Here is a 13,833-nt window from a genome sequence, read left to right as displayed (position 1 = left end):
GTTCATTTTTTAAAGAATTTTATCCATTTTTAGAGAAAAGGGGAGAGGGGAAAAAATCAGATTTCAGTAAATCTGTACATAATCAATTTAATTTTTTTTCAACCAACAATCCATGAATTAAAATTCATAAAGTCAAAATTCAACTATAAGATATTACAGATAGGATAATGTGGGAAAATGTGCACATACATATATATATATTCTATATATTACAGTTTTCAATAAATTATTTTTACAGTAATCACATCTTAACAAAATTTTATAAAAATAACTTCCAACTAAGTCATTCTAAGTCACATGTTATACAATGCTTGAAAGATTTTCAAATACAGGACAGAATGCAACTACATGTAATGTGGAAAGACTAGTTCCAAAAGCAGGAAGAATATATGATTCAAATTAAGCACTAAAAAAAAGGTTACTTTCTACAAGCATACATATCAAAATTACAATATACTGCATATTATTACAATTATTATTATTTGGTGTTTGAAGCATTTCATAAAAAATGGAGATTTAAATTGTTTCACAGAGGAAGAAAATTAAAAACGGTTTCTTTTTTTATTAATTTTAATACTTAAAGAAAATATTTGGCAGCTCTACTACATTTCTAATAAACATAAAATGCACAAGAATATATAAATTCTTTTTGAAATAAATTTTTGGTGAATAAGTCAACAAGAGTTTACAAATGATTTTTTGAATTGGAATTTTGATTAGAATTTTTCCTTCAACAACAGATTTGTGAAAACACAGTTTGAAATCTTAATTCTTTAATTTTTGTAGACTTGCAAATTCAAAAAATTCTTGTATGAGTTATTTCTTAAATATTTTTCACATTCATTTTTTTTTTTTTTTAATCAAACTCAAAATGCTCAGAATTTATACTTTTCCCTAGATTATAGAAATTTAAATTGCAGATATACTTTTTATAATCTTTATCATAATAATAATGTTTTAATTTTTTTCCAAAATGTTTCTTTCTTGAAAGAAATTCAGAACATTTGAAAGACGGCAATTACCATCTAAAAAGTATTGTCTGATCAGATGTGTTGTTAAATTAATATTTATTTTAATATAAAGAGATTTAAAAAGTCTATAAAATTCAAAATATGGGGAAATCCAACAAATTTCCAGACATGCCTTCCAAAAGAGATTCTCAAAAATCTCTTCAGAATCAAAAGAGTCATGAAGAATCAAAAGTGATTCTCAAGAATGGAGAATTAATCTCTATTCTTGACTCATAGTAACTCAATAATAATAACAGATGAAACTATTAAATATTCCAAGTTGTTTTCACCAAAAACTAGCCTTAAAAACATTGCATCATATTACAGTTTATGAAATAATCAAATAAAAATTATCAAAATAAAATTTCAAGAAAAGATTTAATAACAATAATCTGATTTTTTTTTTTTTTTGTACTTTCTAAATTATTAGTTATAATAGAAAAAAAAATATATGAATTAAAGAAAAATGTCTGCCAGTTTACACCAATATAATCATTAGTTTCCAACTACCTGTATGCCTACAAAACAATTTTCCCCTTATTGAATGCAGCAGTTTGATGGCATAACCAAGCACAATTAATGGTGTTTTCAAAGTACTTGATTGCATAATTACTGCAGAAGCAATAATAATAATTTTTACAGCATTTTTTAAAGAATGATTTTTACAGAATAAATAAGATAATTTTTTACATTATTTAAATTATAATAATAATTGCTTTCTTTTTTTTTTTTTTTTTTTTTTACCCATCAAAACTCACAAATGCACATTTCCCAATTTAAAAAAAAGAAAGAAAAAAAAAGAAAAAACGAGAGAAACTGAGGCAGATTTACTTTCTACACTATTTTATGCATGCATTTTGTATTTAAGACATAATTACTAAGTCATATTAATAAATAAGTACAAAACAGCAGGTTATCATTTGCATCTTTAATGAAAGACACACTGTATATCATCACTTGTTTCCAAGGTCAAAAACAAAGCACAGAACAAATTACATTATTGCTTCAATAAATAGTGATTTTTTTTCCAACATAAACTGATTCTGATAAACAATTTAATCATGCAGAAATTTCCATCATCTAAATTATATATCCAATTAAATAAATAATGAAAATAGAACAAACATGGAATGCATATCACTACATTATGTTGAAGGCTGCTTAACTTTATTTTAGCACCAAAAACTGTTATAAAAGGAAGACCTAAATTGTCATGTTGTGAAAGAGAAATACTGTTTTGTAATTCGTCAGGAAAATTCCATACTGTTTATCACTGAATGATTTTTATGAATGTTACAATGAAAGCAACAAATTCTATAGAATTTTAATACAAAATTATTGTTTAATGGAAGATGAAAACAAGCACCCATTATATTTCAAATTAACCAAATCCATTCATTGTAAATAAGCATCAGCTCATAACAATCTGTTTAATGTTTTTCATAAGATATGAAAGAAAAAAATTAATATTCACTATATGTAAATTTTCCTTAAAAAATGTATTCACACACTGAATAATTATTATATAAATAATTATTTAAAAGGCTTCAAAGATACATAATACAAATGAATCGAAAAATATATTATTTACCATTGGAATCAATACATTGAATACCTTTATTTCATTTTAAGGGAAATACCTGTCAATCAAAATGTTTAAGAATAGCCACAAGAAAATAAACTTTGAAAGAGATTTCAACTTATTAACAGTGATTATTATTTATTAACATTTGCTATTTCCATTTCTCTATGCTATCTGTGTGCTCAGATAATAATAGTAATTATTTTGACCATTTCAGTAATTTAAATATTTTTTAACTGCACATTCATAACACAATTGAATAAAAAAATATATTATTTATCATTGGAATTAATGCATTGAATCATTTAGTCTTCTTTTAAGAAAAATACCCAGCAGTCAATATGCTTAAGAATAGCCAAAAGTTGAAAATAAACTTTGAAAGAGAATTCAACTTATTATCATGGCTATTATTTATTAATATTTGCTGTTTCCATTTCTCTATACCATCTGTGTGCCTAGATAATAATAATTATTTTGACCATTTCAGTAAATTAGCACAACATTGGTATTTACAAATGTTATAAAACTTTGAAGTATATTATTACTTCCTCAGATAATAATTATTCAAAGTGTGCATACATTTTTGAAAACACCTATGACATTGAAATTTTTTTAGTAATTTAGTTAAAAGTTTACATTTTTTTGCTAATTATTAGTAAGCAGAACTTTTTACAATAAAATTTTAATTTCATTTTATCAACAATGAAATAAAAGAAAATATCTTTGCAAGGAAAAATCAATCCAAATAAAAGATTTGTCAGACTTTAATGCAAAATCAGATCATTTCATGTAAAGGGAGAAAAAAATTATCTAATCTAAAATTATCTATCATAATGAAGCTTTGAAAATAGGTTTGAATGGAAAATGGAAATTAGAATTTATGAATTAAAATTGTTTTCAATTACTGTAAATAAAGAAAAGAAAATAATGCACAAAAATTATATCAATAAGAAATCGTCTGCATAATTTTTTTTATTTGAAATTATGTATTTTAAGAAAATATTTCACACACAAAAAAAAAACTGACATTCTGGCCATTTCAATGTTTATGTATTTTAACAGAAAAAATACATTAAATTTTTTTTAAAAAAAATATGCAGTTCATAAATGCAAAAGCCAGACTATAGTTTATGAAATATTATAAATTACTATCGTACTGATTCAGAGTAATAAATAATAATGATACTAAAACTGGAACTTAAAGTCCTTGCTATAAAATGATGCATAGCAACGATTCAACAAAAAGTTGTAGAAAAGAAATTCGAATTAATAAAAAGTTTGATTTTTCTAATAAGTTTTTGGCACTTAAAGAAATATAAGCAAGAACACATTTAGAAAAGAATAAAACATATCCATAAAATAGTGCAATGTTTTTAATTTTCTAAGATTACGCTTTTTTTTTTTAAGCACCACCATCTGAAATTGAAAGTAATCTGTAGGAAAACAACTATTGCATCACTAGTACAAAGATAAAGATCCTAATTATGAAAAATAAGTGCATTATTTTAAAACCAAGAAGGAAAAAAAATTATGTGTTTTTATCAATTTAAATCAAAAATAATTATAAAGTAAAATATATTTGTTCACAGATTTATATTCATTTATAAGATTCAATATTCTCTAATTAAAAGGATAAAATGTTTCAGACAACAAATCAATGAAAGTGAGCACTTTTTAATGCAGATTAAAACAAGGAAAAATTATGTTTACAATTCATCTTTTGATAAAAACCATTACTTCAGAAACAAATGAATCTTTTAAACAAACAACAACCTATAATTTCATTCAAATTCACAAAAGAAAAGTTCTTTTATTTTTATTATTTAGCAGTCCAACCCAGGGTGGCTGTATTGAGTCCTTCTGTAATTATAGAAAGAAACAAGTTTATAATACAAAAGTTCTGTATACCAGAGCTTCATATCTTTAGGCAGGAATTTACAAATATACATAAAATTAACGTTATAAGTTGTCCTTATGCCAGACCCATCTCTTGTTGGTATGATCGAAGCTGTGATTGATCCACTGTTGTTGGAGTAATGAATATCGTTCTTCACTGAGAAATAATGGTTTGCCTCGCCTGCAACAAATTTTAAGTCATGTAAATTTTAGAGTCAAATAACATATATTTCATTAAATGAATAAATTTTCGTTCACATGTTAATGTTTATAGAAAATGTTTTTGAAAACTGTGTGAAGTGACAAAAAATAATGAAAAAAAAAAAAATTGTTCAAAATGTTCAATAGAGCAGACTGCTAGAACTAGAGCTTCGAAATTCGGCACATTTTTGATACTCATACATCTTGATAGTAAGGTGCTTGTTCAGCATTTTGAAGATTTTAATTAAATTTTTAATTAAAAGTTGACTGAAATTTTAATGTTTTGCTTCAATAACTTATGAGTATAATAAAACACACATAAACACAATTTAAAATTCAAAAATTACTTCAACAAACTTAATTCCCTGCTTTTTTAAAAAAAATTTTAGTAATTTTTTAATCAATTTTGAAGCAATTTTATGACACTTTATTGATTTTAGTAACAGGGTTTATACACGCATATATTTTAACAACATTAAGTACTCTTAGTGAGCATGTTACCATTTCTGTAATAAAGATTGAATTCTTAATATACAGATACTAAAATTGGTGTTAAATTATGATCTAAAATAATGTTAAATCAATATTAAATAATGATCTAATCAATTTTACGGAAGCAAATGCCAACCTTTGTGCTTTCCTGAGTAATATAGGATAAAATGGAATTTGCTCGATGAATAAGAGAGGCTAGGATATATCTCTTATTTTAAAAAAGAAATAATGTTAATATATTAAATTTAATATTAGCATATTCAGTTTTCTCCCACTGCCATGTATGGAACTCTACACACTTTTCAAAAAATCTTTTCCCCATTCTGTAAAATGTTTTTAGAATATTAACTTTTGACCTCAAAATCATTTGCATGAAGGGTAAAATTATAAGTAAACATAAATTTATAATAGTCAACTTTTATTTTCTAATAGCAAAGAATTAATATCTAATGATGGCAATATATAGAACTAATTTTTCTTTTTCACTTTTAAAAGCAGCATTTGTAAAAAAATGCCATTAATAGTCATTAAATAGAACATTAAGTCTGTAATCTCTTGAGTCATATAAAATGTTATGTAACTGCTTCCTGTAACACACATTTCTATATTTAAATTACTTATTTCTGTAATATGTTTGGTATAATAAGAATAGAACGGATTTCAATTTTCCCTTAAGAATTTGTTTCTAAATGGCAACATTTTCAGTTTATAATTAGTTACTAAAAGTATATTAAAATGCATAAAAAATAAAATAAATCTAATCATTTCATGTTACTAAAAAAACTGGGGCAAAATCATTTTGACTTTTTGATCTACATTACATAAAAAAACATGTTGACATGAAAACCTCCATTAAATATTGGGAAAATGTGTATGATTTTACAAACTCATGTTATTCAACCTCAAAATATTCTAGAAGAGAAAGATAATGTCATAAGTTCTTAATAAAATAAAATCATAATTTAAAGTAACTTCAAAATTATAATCCAAATAATTGGCAGTATACATCTGTTATGATTAAAACACACACAAAAAAAATATTTATTAAAAAAGAGTAAATTACATACTTCAAATCCCTATCTTCCTCTCCATAGCTGTCGAGATATACTGAACCCCAAAGACAGGCTCGTTTACCTCTGATCACAATAATAGTTGACGAGTTAACAGCAAGGTAAATAGCAGTGCCTGCTCCACAAGTGACAGAATGCTATAAAAAAAATTCTAAGATTGAAGAATTGATTTTTTTTTTTTTGGGGGGGGGGGTCATCATGTATAAAAAAACAAAACTAAAATTTGATTTTTAAAAAAAAATTTAACAATTACGAACATACTGATCAACATTCTTTTCTTAAATTACCATCAATAGCTCTTAATATACTTCTTTTCAGAACTTTAGCAAAATGAGTTAATGAGTTACGTTGGGGGGGGGGGGGAGAATATCATATGCTCATTGAGAAAAGAAAATTATAAAACATTATTCATTGTTATTGTTTTTTATCATTCCAAAAAAACATATAAACATGATTTGATATCACACTATTCCATAATGTCATCAGTAGGCATGTTGCTGATTGGTATTCTATGCAACAAACATTTTGATCATGATTACATAAATAAATTTATTCTGAATTAAGAATAAGTAGTATTTATTACCCTGCTTTCACTTTTCGAAAGATCATTTTGTTAAATGGACAGTGGATTTTGAAATAAGCAAAAATATGAAATTTTATTTTTATTGTTTCATCACCAAAAGAAAAGTTTATGTTCAACTAAAAGGGTGTCATAAAATGTATTGTTCAATAAAATGAATATTTGAAAGGCCTAGAATACATTTTAATGACTTTTTGCAAAATGATATTGTAATGAAATTTAAATATCTTTGAAATGTTCCAGGTGTCCATTCCTTAATTTTTGAGAAAATTAAATAAAATTGATAAGAAATATTTTGATTAAACATTAAAAGTTATTATCTATGTGTTTTATATTTTGAGGCTTTTTAGATAGTTAAAAGTCAATTTCAGTTCAGAAAAAAATAAAATTCTTATGAAAATTTAATAAGTATGCATAAAAATATTTCTAAAAATTAACATTTAATTGGAGTTACAAAATCATACACAATTTAGTTCTAAATAAATTTATATTGGGTAATAAGAAAAAATAATTAAAAATTAGGTCACCTGGAATATTTTCAAATTTTTAAAAAATACATAACTTTTAATTTTTTAAAAATGATAAATTTCATTTTAAAAAGTTTTTTTAAGGAATTTGATGTGTTTATATTTTAATACATGAGCATAAATTTCATAAACCTAAGTGAATTTGCAAAAGTGCTTAATAGAGTTCACCATCCCCTTAATAGAAAGAATACTAAATTTATAGAGAGTTCTTTATGTTAACAGTTCATAGAGAAAAAGTCTAAATCATTGGAAACCCATTAAATTAATTAATATTTAAACTTAATTTGCAGGAAGCAACAACAAAATTTGCAAACTATATGAACATTTTAAATTTTGGAAAACAAAAGTGTGGAAATGTTATACCTTAAATCAAAACAATATTAACTTAACCTTACTTTCGATTATAACTCAAATACATAGTGAGAAGGCAATTAAATTAATATCAGTATACTGAACATAGGTAATATCATGGAATCAGAGATGGAAAATTAAGATTAACTTTTCTGATCAAAAAGTGCCCACCCTCTTTATATACAGGAGCAACTCACAAAACATGCCATGAGGAAGTGACTTCCATGCAACATCGCACATGCCTGTTGTAGCAAACAAATTTTAAGCATCTCTATTAAACTGTTCTGTTTTTGATTACAAACTCTAAGTTACTCCAATTCTTTAATCTAGTGCACTACTGTCAAATGCATAATCTGAATATTCCATATATTAGAAGAGACATGACAGGAAGCCATAATTAATAAAATTAAAGGACTTTAAGTTAAAGAAGTCCAAATAATTATGCATCTGTATAAGAATGAATATTTAAATAAGATAATTAATATTTACAGAGTTATATATTATGTGCATATAATTTATTTATATTTAGATGAAGTTATCATCTATGAACACATAACTGCAAAATCAGTGATATAATAGACATCATATAATAACAAAAAAAAAGCAGTTTACTCTGATGAAGGCAAATAATAATGGGCCAAATTATCTTTTGAATGATAGCAGAAACTATTATAGTAATATTTATGCATTGCCATTTTAAGTTGCCAATTTTATTTTTTTAAAAAACATTTTCATTAAAGAAAGGCTGAACTCATAAATTTCTGTAAAAAATATATATAATAAACTCCAGGTTTAAGTTACAAATAATAAACTTGAACAAATACTTTCAGAATACTTACTGAAACAGCTTCATAATGAGCCAGTTGACGACAACAATTTTCCCTCAAACAAACCATAGTTCCACATATTAAACACAGTGAAGGATCTTTTGGTTCACTATGGCACACAATACAAGGTTTCTTATGATAATATTTGAAGATGTCATCATAGTTATGAGGAAGCAAAAGTAAAGTTGGAGGATACCACTTAATGTGAGTCTGCAGTAATCCCTGAAAACAGAAATATTATTTTCATATACAGAACAAGCAGAACCTTAACACTCTATTTTTCTATAACGAACACAAAATAAAATATAATATTTAATTTTTATTTAGAATAAAATAACATTAACAAGAAGAGAAAAAAATAACAATTGTAAAAGAAAACAATAGCAATATTACATATTCATTAGAAAATACCATTTTCTTCATAACCAAAAAAAAAAAAAAAGTGATTTGAATTTCTAGTCCAAAATAATTGTAACATAATTATGTTTTAGACTGGATTCAGCAGCTTTTTCTTAACAAAAATTGTATTTAATATTGCCGCAAGATGCAACTACATAAATGCCGAATTCGACCGACAAATTCAGAATGGTGACAGGAGGCATCAAGAAGATAAAGAATCACTGTACAACATGGGGTCCCAAACGACGTTTAGGAGGTGAAAATCGCAAAAATATAAGGAGTCGGCGAACTTTTGGAAACTGTAAAAAATTAATAAAAAAAATACCAAAAGGTGTTTTAACTATGCATTTTTTTTAAGTGAAAGCACATCCTTGAAGGCTATTTTTAATGTAAGTAACATGCCGATTTGATGGACCAGGGGGTCGTAAATTATTGAAAACGAAAAACTAGTTTAGAACACTTATCTGCAAAAATACAAAACTTTAAGAAAAATAAAAGCTTGAAAATATAAGGAATTTTATACAAGTACTGTATAAAATATACACTGTAGTGTGAAAATTGAGGAGGTTTTAAGATATTCAAGAAAAATTAAGGAAACATCGCTGCAACATCGGTACCGATGTTTACAGAGGGTGTTGCCAAATTCGAAAGGTAAATTTAGAGAAATGATAGTAGGCATTAAAGAGATTAAAAATTATCATAAAAGATAGGGTCGCAGGAGACGTTTTTTCTGTGAAAATCGCAAAAACAGACATCGAAGAGAATGGCCCTAAGAATGCAAGGATTTGGAACAAGGTAGTTGAGCAGAAGTTTTCTCTTATCTAAATTTTCCATGCGTTCGAGGAATATAAAAGCTGCAGTCACTGCAGAATTGATGGTTCGAGGAATATAAAAGCAGCTTATATTCATTAAAGAGCAGTGCAGAATTGATAGTCGATAAGTTTCATTCGTAAACAACATGTTAGATTTCACGAATGACGAATATGCGGATATGCATTTAATTTACGATCATGCACAACAGAACATGTGATTAATGCATGGTGGTGCACCAGCGCATTTTTTGAATTCTGTGAGTAACTAACTAGATGATACATATCCTGGGACGTGGATTGGACATGGTGGACCTGTTGTTTGGCCTCCAAGTTCCCCGGACCTTAATCCCTTGGATTTCTTCTTCTGGGGCCATATGAAATCTCTTGTTTATCAGACACCTTTGGATACATTGAAAGATCTCGTAGCACGGCTCGTCGTCTCTGCTGGAGAAATCGCAAGCACACCTGGTATGTTTGAGCGCGTCCGGTGGTCCTTTAAACGTCGGTGTTGATTGTGTAATGACCTTCGCGGCCGCAACATTGAGCAATTTTTATAAAAGTTTCTCATCCTCTTCTTTCTTAACAGACATTGCACAGACATGTCTGTTAAATGTATGCTGTATCTGTATTCCAGCAAATAAATTTTCAACGTCGTTTGTGAGTTTATATTTCTTTGAAAATTCTTATCGCCTTGATGCCTACTATTACTCATCAGAATTTTTCAATAGAATTTTGCAACACCTTCTGTAAACATTGGTACTGATGTTGCAGCGATGTGTCCCGGCAAACATTTTAGTTTTTCTTGAATATCTTAAAACCTCCTCAGTTTTCACACTACAGACTTATATCAAATTTAAGAGTAAAAAATTCCTTATATTTTCAAGCTTTTATTTTTCTTAAAGTTTTAATATTTTTGCAGATAAGGGTTCTAAACTACTTTTTCGTTTTCAATAATTGACGACCCCTGGTTCATCAAATCCGCATGTTACTCACATAAAAAATTGCCTTTAAGAATGTGCTTTCAGTTTAAAAAAAAAAAAAAAAACATCATAGTTGAAACATCTTTTGTTATTTTTTTATTAATTTTTTACAGTTTCCAAAAGTTTGCCGATTCCTTATATTTTTGTGCTTTTCATCCCCTAAACGCCGTTTGGGACCCCATGTTGTATGGTGATTCTTTATCCCTTGATGTCCCTCTGAATCACCCCCCTGAATTTGTCGGTCGAATTCGGTAACACCCTGTATACGTCTCCCTAAGTCAATGTGTTAACTGCCCCAGGCGTCACGCAACTATATACGTATATATATACGTGACATTGGATACCGAATCTCGCAAGTTATCCGCGGCAGGTAAGGGGTTAAATATGACAATGGTGAACAATACAGTACACTCCCAAGTATTTGGTTCGCGATTATCCGGCCTATCTTTCTTCTGTTAAAATTAAATGAGGAAGGCAAGGAGTTACATTTGCAACATTGCCAAGACATTGGAAGCAGACTTCAGCTAAGCTCCTCCTATATATTGTGGAAAAATACAAGTTGTGGCAGAAAAAGAGCAGTGTTCTGTCCATTACTCATTGTTTTGTCAGTGTGTAATAGACTTCTATTGTTGCTCAATTGATCCTGATTACAACTGCACAGTACACACATTATTCGTAAATTATTCTTGGGGTATGATTAATGTTAAGTGTATGACCATGAAGATTTCAAAATGGATGTTAACCAAAAAAAAGTAGTGGTGACTATTTAGGAGAAATTGCACACTATACAGCAAGTAAACTCTGGTGTAACAGCAAAAAATGGCAACTACTTCTATGATTCGCCAGGCAGCATTCACACTCCACTTGGTTTGTGATAATTGGAGGACTTAGTATTCAGTAAGAAGTGAGAAAATATGTATTATGATGAGTTTTGTCTAAACACTTTGCCTTCTGGTATTGGTGTACAAAGAAATTGAGCTCATAGAACTCCAACCAATGCAGTATTTTTGTTATCCAATCTATCTTTCCACCACATTAGGTAGGATACTCGCGAGTGTACTGTAGTTATGAAATATAGAATTGCCTGAATCTAACTTTTTTTTACTGAATTTGGTCATGACCATTCAGAATGATCATGATTTCGAATGCAATTTTTGGCATGTGGACACTTGAGTATATCTCTGACACTTTACTTTTCAGGTATTTATATACATGATAAAAAATTTACAAGTAGTTAGTATGCAAAAGCACTCAAAAATCAAATATGTATTTTTGACATTTTTTTTTACCAAAATTTAATACATAGCTACAATTATAGTCATACAATCATGCACCAAATTTTATTTATTTAAGTCATTTCTTTTTTCTGTTTACATTCATGCAAAAGTATAAATTAACAAGTGGTCAAACCCTTAACGGATTTTGCTCAAAATTTGATATAGATCTAGAATTTAGATGTTAAACCTGTGTATCCAATTTTATCTTTATAAATTAAATTTGGTGTACAAGTTTGAACTTGGTAGAAATCTACAGATTTGGTGTAAATTCCATATAAAAAATATTTGAGTTATTGCATTCACAGAGTATTATAATCATTCACAGACAGACTGATGAAAGATTAACATAATTCCAAAAGTGCATTTTTCATATTCATTGAGGTGTGGAGCATAGATATTCTTCAAAATCTTGAATGATTATAATACTTTCTCTAGGTACAATTTGTACATGAGAAAGTAATTATTAAAATGTCACATGCTAAATATTAATTCTTTTACAGCCAGTAGTATTCAGGGGTGTTTGTGGGACCCCAAAAAATCCCCTGAAACTTCTACGGACATTTTGGAGTTTCGAGAAGGGGGGGGGGGAGAGAGAAATGAAAAATTACAATTATGAAGTATTGAATGACCTAATTATGAAAGTTCAATGAATTACTTTTTTTGCAAAATTAAGACCTTTGAACCCAGGTCACGTGATCGCACATCTGGTCGAACGAAGTCTCCCTTTTTTTTCTGCCGCGCCTACTTGCCAAAAAGAATCCAGAAGAGAATGTCCGAGAACTGGGGGAATGAGTCATAACTCGCAATAAGGAAAGAACAAAAAAGATGTTTTTTTCCCCTTTTCACGCATTATCACTGCCTTTGGAGAAAGAAAGGAAAAGTTTTCACCACACACACTGACCTTGCGTTTTCTGCTTTCAAAGCAAACAAAATTACCCAGATCAAAATAAATAATTCATTATTATTCCTACTTCCTTTTGAACGACGATCCCCGGAATTTCCGGGTATCGAAGTTCAAAATCCTCTGAGCACAAACACCCCTGAGTATTACATCAGTAGTTTTTTTTTTTTTTTTTTTTTGTCTTAATGCAAATTTTCAGTCCCTACGAAATCAAGATTTCATTTCACGCATACTACCAATCACAACATTTTACTTCACTCATGATATCATATTAAATAATGCTCACATCAAATGTTGCTACCATCTGTAGTTAAAGTTACTTTTTAGTTCTACTATATTGCAACATCTATGATGAGCAGGTTCATTTATTATGAGGGAAATTTAATATACACAACATTACAAGCAAACTAAAAAAAAAATCCCAGTTTTATTTTCTAATGAGGGAAAGCACCTTTGTTTTTCCTAACAAATCCCTGTTTTAAGACAAGATAATAGATTTCATTGGAAACACGTGAAGCTAAATAATATTAAGTATTAGAGCAATATTAGTACAATTATGGATTTGAAACTGTGTTCCAAATATTAGATAGATTGTTTAAATTATTTTAAAGGACAAAAGAAACTTACCCTGGCAGCAATCACAGATAAATTAATAAAGTTAATATAGTCATCACACCACGTTCTAATCAAATCCCTCGGATCAGAAACAGTCCACTCTATGCTAGATGCAGCTGTAAATTCAGTTCTGGGCAAATTACTTAATCCAAGGAAGTGACAGAAGAAATAAAATTCATCATCATCAGCCTGAAATAAAATCATTCATTTCATTTTCAGTCAAGGAATTCAGTATTCTTCTTTTTCTCTATTTTTCATACTAAGTGTTAGGTAACTTTCAAAATAAAATATATCATAAAATCAGGCTTTTTTT

General features: G+C 27.9%; 1 protein-coding gene across 1 annotated transcript; it reads right to left on the bottom strand.

The window, feature by feature from the left end:
* Nucleotides 1-659: 659 nt before the first annotated feature.
* LOC129987673 (E3 ubiquitin-protein ligase UBR3-like) lies at nt 660-13,724 on the bottom strand. Its single transcript, XM_056095628.1, has 4 exons — nt 13,533-13,724; nt 8,549-8,758; nt 6,249-6,388; nt 660-4,669 (listed from the first exon to the last, which is right to left on the bottom strand). The coding sequence occupies exons 1-4, from the start codon at nt 13,722-13,724 to the stop codon at nt 4,552-4,554; spliced, it is 660 nt and encodes a 219-aa protein (XP_055951603.1). The 3' UTR covers nt 660-4,551.
* Between the last annotated feature and the right edge of the window lie 109 nt (nt 13,725-13,833).

Source organism: Argiope bruennichi, chromosome 10, assembly GCF_947563725.1.
Source record: "Argiope bruennichi chromosome 10, qqArgBrue1.1, whole genome shotgun sequence".
Taxonomy (NCBI): Eukaryota; Metazoa; Arthropoda; class Arachnida; order Araneae; family Araneidae; genus Argiope; species Argiope bruennichi.
This window is presented reverse-complemented; position numbering and strand designations above follow the sequence as displayed.